Genomic DNA, 13423 nt, shown 5'->3' with positions numbered 1-13423 from the left:
ATGGAGCTGAACACACCCCTGTCCATCATAGACTCCAGCACTTGTAAGATTAACCTTTGCAGAAGTGTTGCCGATGATATGCCCTCCTGGAAAAGAGCTGCACGCAGCAGCTTCTCGGATTTCCTGCAAATGGTGATCACATCATCAGATGGATAGGGAAGTCTGTGAAAGTAATCCTTTTGTTGTATTAGTGAATGGTAGAGGGAAGGTGTACGGACTGTCAGGTGGGAGATGCAGATGTCACATTTCAGATACTCGCATAGGTAGCACACTATACGTCCTGCAATGTACACTATCACTCTTTCACCAAAAGTTGATGGCTCCGTTGGGTCTGAGAAGTAGTTATGCTCACGTAGATCCTCCTGTAGAGTCACTTCTTCTGCAGGTATGCTTCTTCCTCTTGATGTCCAGTTAATTATGTCTTCCGATAGGGGCTGTCTAGCGCTGCTGACGTGCAGTATGGAGACATTTTCGAGTGGTAAACAATTTCCTTTTTGAGAGGCTTCCACTTCGGTGTTAATGATCAATCTTTTGTATGCTGCTGCAAACTGCCTTGCAGTAGGATTATTGTTGTATCCTCCATGCGAACGTACTAAACCAAAGAACAGTTCCAGATGATCTTGACTGACGCGATGTGTTGGGAAGTATGTCACAAGGTTCTTAGAGTGGAGAAAGTCATAGAGCTCGATGGCACTCTTGCAGCATGTGATGAAACCAAGAAACCCAGTTTTCCGGTTAGTCTGCACAAGAAGTGGCCCAGAGTTGCTCCTCCGTAGACTGCAAATGTATGTTGTGGCTATTTGAAACATTGTGCGTGCCCTTTCGATGTTTTCCGGACAGAGCGGCCTCTTCCATGACTTCTGGTGCATATTGACGGAGTTCAACACATCGAACACATTATTGATAACTCTCAGGAACCTCTCAGTTGCCTCCGAGTCCTCAAACCCTGATACACCTAGATCACGACACTCATGTATGGCATCTGCAATGCTCATGCTTAAAAGCTCTGCAGCAAGATTGACTTTCATGGGCTGCCGCTGCCACTGAACATGCGCCCTCCTTAGTTTATTTGCGGCATGGAGCCCCTCTTTCTGTTGAAGTGAGTGGAGTGCCTCTATGTAGTCCCATGATATTTCCTTGCCATCTTCATCAATGAAGGACTTGAAGTGAGAAAATGCATTTCGTATTAACTTCAGCATGTGGCAAGCGTCAAGAAATACGCTTATGGGCTCGGCTGTGTCAGGATGGGGAAAGCTGGTCCGTAGATTTTCAAACTGCAGCGAGCATCCTAAGTTATGCAACATTGACAAGTTTGCTGCAGCACCGTCGCAGGTAACAGATACAACCTTCACTCCAACATTGTGTACAAGAGACAAGCCTTGAAGGACAAGGTTACTTCTTTGCTCGCCAGTTATTCCATCTACAAGGAAGTATCCTATCGGCAGCTTCCACTGCTCATGTAACGAAACAAGTAGGATGACAAATGCCTCCTTTGCTACAGCACAAGAATCCTCCGAGGTTGGCCCAACGGTTGCGAAGCCATAAGTCCTTTTCCCATCCCACTCGACATGCCTCCTAATCGCCATCTCATCAACCATAAGACTGCATACAGTTGACAGTGCTTTCTGGTTGTTGTCCGTAACACGCATCTGCAGGGCTAACAGCGCTTCTTTTGAGTACCCTGGCTCACCTTCGACTGACTGGTACCACTTCCGTATCGTACGTGGGTGGGGTAGACACGTGTCAAAGACCTGCCTTACATAGTTATATGCACGTGGCGAATAGAAATGTAAGGTAAGTGCAAACGCTCGTAACTCTGGGCTGTACTTATGAGGCAAGCTTGTCCCCTTACTTTTTGCTGACTGCCTCATCAGCAAGTCCTTGTTTGCACCGGCAATGTTTTCGAGGCAGCTTGCGTGTTCTTGAAGTAAAATGTTCTGAGATGTGAGATGGGATATCACATGCTGTAGCTTTGCAACTTTCTGTTTGATGCGTCTTTGTGCCTGCTGCAAGGCCTTGATTCGTTTTTTGCTGAGGGTATGCAGGTTGCCTATACGTTTGACTTCCTTTTTGAGGAAGGCCTTTACTGGCGTGTCTTCAGAGGATGTCGCCTGAGACAACAGGTACCAATAACCTCATTAATACTCAGCTGTGAACAATTTAGATAGTACGTGGCAGCCACATGCAAGGCCATGCAGTCATGCACAGGTTGTGCTTCTGGTCAGATACATGTAGGAGCTGCTTGCTCAGAGTTCCTTTACAACACAGCATGATTGCCTGTCTGGTACAGGACCTACTCATATGGTGGCTATTCGAAGAAAGTATGAAGGTCTACAGTTACTGTCCTAACATTATGTTTACTAAAATTTAAAAAAAACATCTGATGCGGCAGTTAGCCTGCCTATAGTGAGCTGCCAGCTCTCAGCGTATCACTCGTACAGATAAACAGACCTTGGATGTCTCGAATTTAACTGTTTACTATGAGCACTCTTGACGTATTTACCTAGCACTGAATGGAAGCAATCGCACCCTTATATCTTTGTGAATTAGGACCTAGTATCACGAGACACAGTAGCACAACACTGCTCCTTTTTTGACACACTGTGCATATACTCACTAGAGGAGAGATCCACATTGCAGTGGTCACAGTAGATGACAAAAAGTCAGCCATGCAGATCACAGAAGTTTCTCCACGCCATTGCGCTTGATCAAATCCATCTTTATTGATTCAAACAGTACAATTCATTGTGACAAGTATTGGGGTTAGTAATAATCAGCAGCATGCATACCAAGCTGGGAATTCCCTACATGATATAGAGCACTCTCTGAGCTTTGTAACTATAACTATTAGGCTACAAGTGTTGCCAGCATCGCTGCAGCAGAGACAGATCAGTTTTGTCAGAAAGACTGTCCCTCTTAGTTCACTCAGACTACCCTCATACCCATTGCTAACACCAATAAGTGCTGGCAACAGATAATTTGAGAAATGTTTCCTCGGGCCAGTAACTATACAACAGGCTGCAACTAACGGCACTGCACTGTACTGAAATGTAGCCGTGAAAGGGGCAATAATATGTTTAAACTGTATGCTCAAGTCTAACTGGTTTTCCCTTATGCACCTGTACTGTACGAAATAAGGTATTTGAAAGCCTGCTCCTGGAACATATACTTGAATGGTGCAGTCAGCACCTACAGTGGAATCTTAACGTATTAGTTATGAACATGCAATTCTTTTCCACGTCGAGTATAATTCTTACCAAAGGTTCACATCTGCTGGTGCTTGGAGTTGAGCCACTGGGGGTTGTGTCCTGGAAAGACGTGGAAATAGCAGTACAAATGTAATACATAGGATGTTCAGTATGATCATAACCCCTGTGCGTTAGTTATGTACATCCTAGTCTTTCCACTGAGAGCACAATCCTTACCATGGGGTCAGGCCTGCTAGTGTTCGGAGTCAAGCTTGTGAACAGACAAGCGGAAGAGCCCTGAAAAGAAATTAAATTAAGTACACAACCGCGGTGTAAAGTCCCAATACTCAGAGGCAAAGAGGAAGGCTACATTTGATTTGCAGTGGAGAGAGAATGAGAGAAGCCCCTAGTGTCAATACTTCCGAAGGCTTACCGTGCGCGACTGTTCAAATCGCCCTGGTGTGTCGGAACTGATACTGCTGGAAGCCTTGGCTGGTGTGGGGCTGGACTGGAAGGAGAGTGCACGCAAGAACCATTATCATTAAAACACTGTTTCATTCAGGGCCCCTTGATAATCAGAACAAAACGAAAACTTCCAAATAAAGATTCAAAAGTCCTGCAGCACTTGTAGATGGAGTTTGGTGCTGTGTCGTGGAAAGCATGGGCGGATCCAGGATTATTCGCGGCTGGGATCCAGTATGGACAAATGCCAGGCGCATGCTGGGATTGGTCCATTGAACACCATGTTAAAGCCAAGATATGAGGGGGTAGCGGACAACCTCGGTTTACACCGTGCGGGAGTAGTCTTCGAAGCAGTGACCCAGTGTGCGAAATTTTAATGGAAAATGCGATTGGATGGGCATTAAAGTGAACAGTGTTTTTTTCATGCGTAGGGCATGTTTAAATCTGTACAAGATCTGTTTGGGGTACCTGTGAGGAAGTGGGTTTTATGTGGTTTTATGGTCGTTGGAAATGCTTTTCAAATATAGTTGCCCGAACTAAATCATACTGTGTTCTCATGATTTTTGCTCTTCTGTGTGATCGTCATGCCATAGATATATTGCAGGGTGCTGGTATACAGGGTGCATCATTAAGAACTGATCAGAGTGCATCACAGTGAGACTGATAAACGGAAACCGGAGGCTACCTTTGTGGTACTTGGGTTACAAACAGGTGTCACATCAAAAGTAGCACCTGGTTGTAACTCATGTGCAACATAGATACTCTCTGGTTTAGGATTATTGCTCTCTTCATGAAGAGCTCTGATCAGTTTTTAATGTCGCACACTATATACATTGTTTAGAGATGTATAAGCCAGATGGCATCACTCCTCACGGGCGCATCATATAACACCCCTGCTCAGACGCCCTCTGTACGCTCCACAAATATATATATAGTGTGCACGCAAGTGTACCTCTCTCTCTGTACGCAGCAATGTAATCAACCAGTTATACAGTTCAATAAACGTCCTATAAGGACACGAAACATGGTGTCAGAAGTGGGATGTCACCTGCATCACCTCATCTAGCAAGGTGTAACAACAGCGGCTTTCCGACAGAACAGAAGTTCGAGTGCCGATCGTGAGCACGACGTTTTGAAGACGCCTTTGATCTCGCGCGCCCGCCCAGCAAGGTAGGCCTGTCATATAGTTTCGGAATGGCGATGGCCAAAGTTGAAACGCCGCAAGGAATGTGCTTTAAAGGTGATATCGCCACAGAATGGAAGTCTTTCAAACAACGCTTCAAACTATACTTACTAGCAACAGGAGGCAGTAAAAAATCGGATGCAGAGAAGGTTGCCTTATTCTTATCGCTTGGAGGCACAGCTCTCATTGATGTCTATAACACGCTTGACTTCGGAGAGGCAACCGAGGCAACACCAGAGCCAGATTTAGTGTGGAACACGGTTATAGAGAAGCTTGACAAGTATTTTGCGCCTAAGGAAAACGAAATCCAAGCACGGTACTCCTTTCGCTGCCGAGTTCAGGGCACTGATGAGGCCTTTGATACGTTCTTAACGGACTTGAAGCTGCGTGCCAAAGCATGTAATTTTCAAGCACAAACTGACAAAATGATACGAGACCAAGTTGTCTTCGGGGTTGAAAGTAACGCTCTACGAACAGACATTTTAAAGCACGTGGATCCAACCCTTGACAACGTAGTTAAAATATGTCTTGCACATGAATCAGCGGCAACGCAACTGAAGGCATTCCAAGACAACTCACCTGCGAAACTAACCGAGAGTGTCATTAACGCCATACGATGCAAAGAACAGCGTTCCAAAACGAAGCCAACTCAGACAGGTAGCAACGAAAACAAGAAGGAAGTGCAGAACTGTCGCTATTGTGGGGGACGACATAAGCGGCTGAGAAGTGAATGCCCAGCTTGGACTAAAAATTGTGCAAAGTGCGGTAAAAAGAATCATTTTGCAAAAGTATGCAAAGGGGGCAAAGTTCACGGTTTGCAAGAAGACAGTCCCATTAGTTCTGAGGAGGAAGTGCTTCACGTATCCACAAATAATGACAAGAAACGTATATTCGCAACTATGCTACTTGAAGATGGCAGCGCAGTGAAATTCCAGGTAGACAGCGGAGCAACCTTGAACGTGATTCCTGCTAAGTTCGTTGAAGGCAGGAAGCTGAGCCCAACAACAACAGCTCTGAGAGCTTGGAATAGGAGTACGGTTACACCAGTCGGGACCTGCCAACTCTGGATAAGGAATGTTAAGCAACGAAAGACTCGCTCTCTCGTTGAATTTGTTGTGGTAAAAGAAGATTACACACCTCTACTCGGCAAGGATGTGTCCGAAAAAATGGGTCTTCTCACTTTTAACTATGACCTCGTGTCACAAGTATATGAGGAGACAGCTATCTTTGACAAGCACAACGATGTGTTTAATGAAGAACTTGGACATTTGTCAGGAAAGGTACATCTGACCGTGGACCCAACTGTACAACCACAACTATGCACCACCAGCAGAGTGCCGGTGAACATTAAGGCTGAAGTCAAAAAGCTACTTGACAAACTCGAAGCTAACGGTGTAATCACCTCTGTAGATGAGCCGACCCCGTGGGTGAACAGAATGGTCATTGCAGAAAAGAAGTCGGGAGAAATGCGCATCTGCATAGATCCACAAGCCTTAAACAAAGCATTGCAAAGAGAGGTTCATCCTCTGCCAGTGCTTGATGACCTCTTGCCAGATCTTGCAGAGGCAAAAGTGTTCTCCAGGTTTGATCTCAGAAACGGATACTGGCACTGCGAACTCGACGAAGAATCAAGTTTGCTGACAACTTTTCAAACGCCATTTGGAAGAAAGAGATGGCTCAGACTGCCATTCGGGTTGAAGGTCAGCAGCGAAATATTTCAGAAGCATCTTCAAATGGCACTACGGGACATGCCTGGTGTAGTCTGTGTGGCCGACGACATTCTAGTCTACGGCGTAGGTTCCACTCAAGGACAAGCGCAAGAAGACCACAATAATAAGGTTGAAAAGCTGCTAAATCGATGCCGTCAAGAGGGCATCAAACTCAACAAAAGGAAATGTGAGCTTAACAAGGCAGAAACTCTCTTTTTGGGACACAGACTTACAAAGGAAGGTCTTGCAGTAGACACAGACAAGGTGAAGGCAATTACAGGGATGCTACCACCCCAAGATGTGCAAGGAGTGCAACGATTCTGCGGCATGGCTAACTATCTTTCGCGCTATATGCCACGTCTGTCCAGCGAACTAGAACCGTTGCGGAGACTAACCATGAAAGATACGCCATGGATATGGGGAGCTGAGCAAGATGCAGCCTTCAACAAGGTCAAGAGCATGGTTACGCAAACCCCAGTGCTTGCATACTACGACAATAAAAAGGAGTTGACTATACAATGCGACGCCAGCAAAGACGGACTAGGCGCAGTCCTGCTACAGGAAGGACATCCATTGGAATTTGCAAGCAGAGCTCTAAGCCAACCAGAGACCAGATATGCTCAGATTGAGAAGGAGATGCTCGCAATCAAATTCGCCCTGCAGAGGTTTCACCAATACACTTATGGAAGAAAGACAACGGTCATTACTGACCACAAGCCTCTACAAGCAATCAAACAAAAGTCGCTCGCACAAATGCCCCGACGACTACAAGGAATGATGCTTCAGGTACAAAGGTACAACGTAGACATTGTCTACCAACCAGGAAAGATGGTCGTCATTGCAGATACCCTCTCACGAGCATACCTCGAACAAGACACTGAAAATGAGGAAGCGCCCATTGTGAATGTTATCACACACATACCCGTACGTCCGGCAACGCTGGAAAAGGTGCGCAAAGCCACAGCAGGCGACGCGACATCCCAAGTACTTGCGGAAATGATAACAACGGGATGGCCAGACGATAAAGCGAAGGTCCCACCGGAAGCGTTACCATACTTTACGTTTCGCGAAGAGCTGAGTGTGGAAGACGGACTACTATACCGAGGACAAAGGCTGGTAATACCAAAGGAAATACGAACGGAGATCATACAGAAGCTTCACGCGTCCCACATGGGCATTGAAAGTTGTCTCCGTCGAGCAAGAGAATGTGTATACTGGCCGGGAATCAGCGCTGAACTGAAAGAACTTGTACGAGCGTGTGACATTTGCCAGGCACACATGACAAAACAACAAAAGGAACCGCTGATGTCCCACCCTGTTCCAGCAAATCCCTGGGAGAAAATAGGCGTGGACTTAATGGAATGCGCAGGACGTCATTTTCTCGTCACGGTCGACTACCTCAGCAACTTCTGGGAAGTGGACGAACTCCGTTCCACAACGAGTGACGCAGTTATCAGAAAGCTGAAAGCTCACTTCGGCAGATATGGCATTCCGCTAAAGGTGTTCACGGATAATGGACCCCAATTTGCCAGCCAGCAGTTCGCCCAGTTCGCGAATGAATGGGACTTTAGGCATCACACGAGCAGCCCACACTACCCGCAATCAAACGGCATGGTGGAGTCTGCAGTGAAAACGGCGAAGAAACTAATAACGAAAGCACTCGAGAGTGGGCGAGAACCACAGCTAGCTTTCCTTGACTACAGGAACACACCCCAGCAAGGAACACAAATGTCGCCCGCACAAGCATTTCTAGGGCGCAGAACGCGAACCACACTACCTACAACGGAGGTCCTCTTGCAGCCGAGATATGGGACACCACAAACAGCAAAGCAAGCACAACAAAGACGAAGTGCCACTTACTACAACAAAAGTGCGAAGCAGCTCAGTGAGCTACAACCAGGACAGACTGTACGAGTACAACCAGTGGCAAGCACGAGCAAATGGAAGCTCGGGACAATAACGAGAAAATGTGGACCACGTTCATACGAAGTTCGCAGCGAGGGCCAACTTCTCAGACGCAATCGCGTACATCTACGTGAAATCCCTCACCACGAGAAGAAGCACAATGAACCAATATCCATCTCTCAAAGATGCAGTCGACCGAACCAACCCCTGTTGGACCACAATGACCTGCTGGACACAGAAGACAACGCTTGCAACACCCCTCCCACAATACAAGAGGAGGATCAGCACCGGCCTACAAGAGATCGAAGACCGCCCCGCCGTTTCAAGGACTTTCTGTTTCACTAAGCTTGCAGTTATGTTGCATTTATTTAAAGAAGACAAGCGATTTCTTTCAAAGGGGAGGATGTTTAGAGATGTATAAGCCAGATGGCATCACTCCTCACGGGCGCATCATATAACACCCCTGCTCAGACGCCCTCTGTACGCTCCACAAATATATATATAGTGTGCACGCAAGTGTACCTCTCTCTCTGTACGCAGCAATGTAATCAACCAGTTATACAGTTCAATAAACGTCCTATAAGGACACGAAACATACATGTGACATGCAAGCCAGGCACCGAATGTGTAAGTGCATGACAGGCACAATGCATCTGTGGTTCATTTGTTTGTGCTGCTGAGGCTTCACATTGAAGTTGTGGTAGGTGGCTTAGTAGTGAAGCCTGAGCTGTTGATTCCCTACACACGATTATGAGTAAGAGCATAACACCTTGGGTCTAACTTCTGTACAGCCTGAAAAACCGAACCATGACACACTTGGAGAAGAGAAAGGGAGGCCAGTGTTTGGGCAACCACTGCCACAGAGCAAGTGGCTCAATTCTGAGTAAGACCTAATGGTCAACTGGGGATGACAATGAATAGGAAGCTTGCTAACCAACTCAAGGACTAGCATGCGATACAGTTCATCTTTCACTCCACTAAGTAAGCAAGACTGACAAATTGATGTATCGTATAAAACAAATAAAAACATGAAGGCAGCACAAACCCATAAAGATTTACTCGTGAAACAAACTGTGCGGTTAATGCTAAAAAAATGATACCTACCACAGCAGACGCAAGAGGTGTGCTTGTAGTTCTGTCTACCTGTAACGGCATACTATTGTTCGGCATCACATTTGAAAGGCTTTCAAATATGTGCTCACATGGATTCGCTCTGGTGTCTTTGGTTCGAGCAGGCCCACATCCATTGGCTCTCGAGTGTCAGATCCAGACGCCATGCTCACTTCAATCTCCTCCTGTGTGTCAGGCTCAGGCAGGCTCACGTTGCTCGTGCCGGGTTCAGGCGTGCACACGCCTATTGGTTCTTGCCCGCTAGGTTCCCGTCTGGCTGGCAAGTCATGCTCCTCCTGACGTGACAACGAACGAGTTGTATTTACCAGACTTTTAAACACCAAAGACACAAAAGAACTGGTGAACGTATTTTGTGGTCAAAGGGCCTGACCTCGAGCAAATACTTGGCAAATTTGACCGCTAACATGTCCCTTGCATTAATTCCCTTTGTACCCAAGCTCTGGGCCCATAGTGTGGCTATATGCAATTGATTATCGACCATAATTATGGCGAAACGTACCTGGTGAACTTGAACCGACGGATGTGCGACAGGAACGGAACCCTCCCGCAGGCGCACGCGTGTTAGCGACGTTCTGTCGAAGTCCTCGTTCCTGAAGTGTTTTGAGCACACTCGGCTGTACTTCGTTGGCACCCAATCCGGTCTCCCGATCGCATTCACCCATTGCAATCGTAAGGACTCGTCTCGGGGAAAGCTAAAACGTACCGCCGAGAACAAACAAAGGCAACATAATGAGACGAATCGAAACCGAGAGCACAGGGATATATACTTACTGGTGGTACGTTATGCCAGATTCTTTACTTGCAAACTCTGAACGATTAGCGCAACCGGAATAACAACACACTACCATGGCCTGTCACAGAAGTGGCATGTGTGGCAAGCAAACGCAATTCAATAGCCAAACACGCGAAGTCAAAGCGGACGTCGAAAGCGGCGAAGCAGATGACACGGATCAGCTGAGACGGAGAAACAAAACATAATAAAGAAAACAAGCCAAGCCGAGATGTGATTGGGCGATAGTTCCGTGACGTTGAACACGACAAGATGGCGATTTTGCGGAAAGCGACCGCTTGGGGGTAGTTACAAAAATGGCGGCTTTCTGGCCCCCCTGTGTTCCCAACGCGCACACAGCGTCAACCTCATGATCCGTGACGTCAACCTCACTCATTCTCTTACGGCGCTCTCAGACGGAGTTGAGGCCACAGCTTAGGGTAGTCTACGATCATTGTCACTGTTTTTGTGCGAGAACGCTTGCGCTTTCGCGTGCCACGTGCCAACCGGACAAAAGTTACATACTTACAGAAGGGTGTCTCACTCCCGTTTAAACAGTTACATCCCACTTCGCCTATTCCCATTTCGCCTAATCCGGATTATCGAATTAAACAGGCCGGAAGGGCGACAGGCGTTAGGCGAAATAGGACTGCCATGCAATCTCATTAGGCGAAACGGGACTGTCTGGAAGTGGGCGTTACTTACACGTCCCTTCCCAATGGTGAGGTCTGTAAGAAATGAATGCGCTCGTCCAACAACAACCTTACTTTGCCCAAAAGAATGACCTTTTACATTTGCAAATGAAGGTTTGCACGATGGAAAGCGGACAATTGCCCACCGGACGTTTGCTCACCAGTTACGAGCTGAGACCGCACATTTGCTCACCCCCTTTTATTTTACCATGAGCCCACCCGGACAGTTTCATAATTTATCTTCATCGTTTCCCTCTGTGTGAAATAGTGAATTATAGTAAGCGTTGTATTTTCCAGATCAATTTTATTTTTCGAACAGTTTAGAAAGACAGCATCGTCCGACAGCCGATATATATATATATATAAATCAGTTTCGGTCTTCCTGTGGTGGAAGTAATGGCTTCGATAACGCATTTTATTACAATCTTAAATGCTGTCAGTCGTTTTGGCCCTTTATAGCCGTGGCCACAGCACGCTTTTCTTTGTTGTTTGGAGGTACTGAACACCAAATTTGGTCGGCATTTGTGCGGTACTGATTTTCAAGAAAGGAGGAAACTGAGTTATGAAGTATCCAAACACCTTTCTAACGTTCACCTACCAGGGAGTTTCCATTCCTCGCAGTAGCCGTATTAAGAAAATCATTTCAAGGCTCCAATAATTTTGGCTCCAGATTTTCACGACACAACCACAGGGATTATCTGCGCGCCCCCTGCGTAGACATAGACGATGAACCACTGCAGTGGTTCAACGTCTATCGTCATTTCGTCTTCGTCCTGGATTCGTCTGGGATCCCTCAGTGCTATTGGAAACATGACGCATAAATTTGATGTCTCTCCGTTCGCAACAGTCGCCCCCCCCCCCCCCGTCAAGCCACAACAAGGTATGCCCTCCTGTGGCAAACATTTATTTATTTATACTGTGCCACAATTACGACACCTAACTTACGAGAAAAAAGGCCACGTCAATAATCCGTTACAGTAATCCGTTCGGTAATCCGTACCGTACAGCCGTAACAATGCTTTTTCGGTACCGGAGAACGGATAGCGATATTTTTTCTAAATCGGTATCGAAAAAGTATTTCCGTTACAAGTTCATCGTCCATGATTACCACGAGCTTGAAAGCAAAGGGTTGAGGAGCAGGCAATCAAGGTGGAGCAGACGGAGCAGGCAAGCAAAGTTGTTATGTGGAGATGCGTAATTAACTTTGACGTTCCTATATAGAATAACGAATTTCCCACATTGACTTTTCTGTAAGAACTAAAAAAGAGTCAACTCAAGGCTATGCTTGAGTAAGGTAAACATGGTTGTAGAGTTATATGAATATGCGAAAGTGACATTTGGCGATATGTCAGGGGACCACCTTCTCTCTTCACGTGACATGGATTAGTAGGCGAAGTCGGACTGTCTGCAGCATACATTAGGCCAAATGCGACCCCCCTGCAGTTCAAGGCCGGTGAACTTGCTAAGGGACGGCAAGATAATCCACTAAGAAGCATTAGGCGAAATGGGAAGACACGGCTTAAACTGGGCTAGAACGGTTTTAGCCACTGTCTAACCGGAGGATTACGTTCTGAGTCGATTCCTCTCCTCGTTGATCGCCTGGGATACCGTTAGCGCACCGCATGAGCGAAAGGGATTAACTCAAACATGCGAATGCGATGAGATACAAACAAACAACTATGCTGTGAAAGGAAGGATAAGTGCTTGGCTCTTCCGACAACATGTGAATCGACTGCTTCAGTAATTACACGGAAAGGAAACAAGCAGAAAAATAACGAACGTGTGAACAAATTACTCTTGCAGACGTATCGAACCGTGTACAATGTGCTCAGCCACGCGTCGAGTAACCACGGAACAAAAGACCAGAAATGCGCGAGAACGAACAGCAAATGAGCCCATCTGTGCATCCGTTCCCGCTGTTATGAGCTGCTCATCTGCTCCGAACCCATTCGTGACGGCTTTGCGCTAAACATAGATGCAAGGCCGACCTTCTTGCTATATTATGCGACGGTGTTCCGGCTAATACGTGTGCGCATTTAATCTGAATGATAATTGCGCACGAAACAGGACTGGCCAATAGGTGATGTCGGTAACGTGGGGAAAAATAAAAGTAGACTACGGATTCATGCCGCGCATGCTGACCAGGCAACTGATTCAGAACTGAACCTACAATCCACAAAGGCCTGTAGAGGTCTTCTGGAGCAGCAGGCAGAGTCACCGGGAAGCCAATGCATGGTAAAAATCAAATCAAAAACAAACAAACAAACGAACAAAAACAAAACAACAAATACAAAACAAAACAAAGTTTCATGAGCTCGCTTTTCATACTGACGCAAAGAAATCCAAAATGAACGGTTTCTTTATTGCATCACACACGCTATGGT

The 13423-nt window shown here is 46.4% G+C and overlaps 1 protein-coding gene and 1 long non-coding RNA gene across 2 annotated transcripts; both read right to left on the bottom strand.

The window, feature by feature from the left end:
- Window positions 1-3157: 3157 nt before the first annotated feature.
- Window positions 3158-9694, bottom strand: LOC135390027 (uncharacterized). Its single transcript, XM_064620051.1, has 5 exons — window positions 9650-9694; window positions 9552-9590; window positions 3622-3696; window positions 3426-3485; window positions 3158-3308 (listed from the first exon to the last, which is right to left on the bottom strand). The coding sequence occupies exons 1-5, from the start codon at window positions 9692-9694 to the stop codon at window positions 3183-3185; spliced, it is 345 nt and encodes a 114-aa protein (XP_064476121.1). The 3' UTR covers window positions 3158-3182.
- Window positions 9695-9707: 13 nt separating this feature from the next.
- Window positions 9708-10672, bottom strand: LOC135390026 (uncharacterized). Its single transcript, XR_010421666.1, has 3 exons — window positions 10350-10672; window positions 10078-10270; window positions 9708-9853 (listed from the first exon to the last, which is right to left on the bottom strand). It is a non-coding gene; the product is annotated as an uncharacterized LOC135390026 (long non-coding RNA).
- Between the last annotated feature and the right edge of the window lie 2751 nt (window positions 10673-13423).

The sequence above is a fragment of the Ornithodoros turicata genome, chromosome 3 (assembly GCF_037126465.1).
Source record: "Ornithodoros turicata isolate Travis chromosome 3, ASM3712646v1, whole genome shotgun sequence".
NCBI lineage: Eukaryota > Metazoa > Arthropoda > Arachnida > Ixodida > Argasidae > Ornithodoros > Ornithodoros turicata.
Note: the sequence above shows the minus strand (reverse complement) of the source record. Positions and strands in the feature narration are given on the sequence as shown.

Bases quoted from the DNA above. Each gene is read 5' to 3' on its own strand.
- LOC135390027 (XM_064620051.1), bottom strand. From the start codon at position 9,694: ATGGATGTGGGCCTGCTCGAACCAAAGACACCAGAGCGAATCCAT. The intron at 9,591-9,649 runs GTGAGCACATAT...ATGCCGTTACAG, and splicing joins AGACACCAGAGCGAATCCAT to GTAGACAGAACTACAAGCAC. The intron at 3,486-3,621 runs GTAAGCCTTCGG...ATTTCTTTTCAG, and splicing joins GATTTGAACAGTCGCGCACG to GGCTCTTCCGCTTGTCTGTT.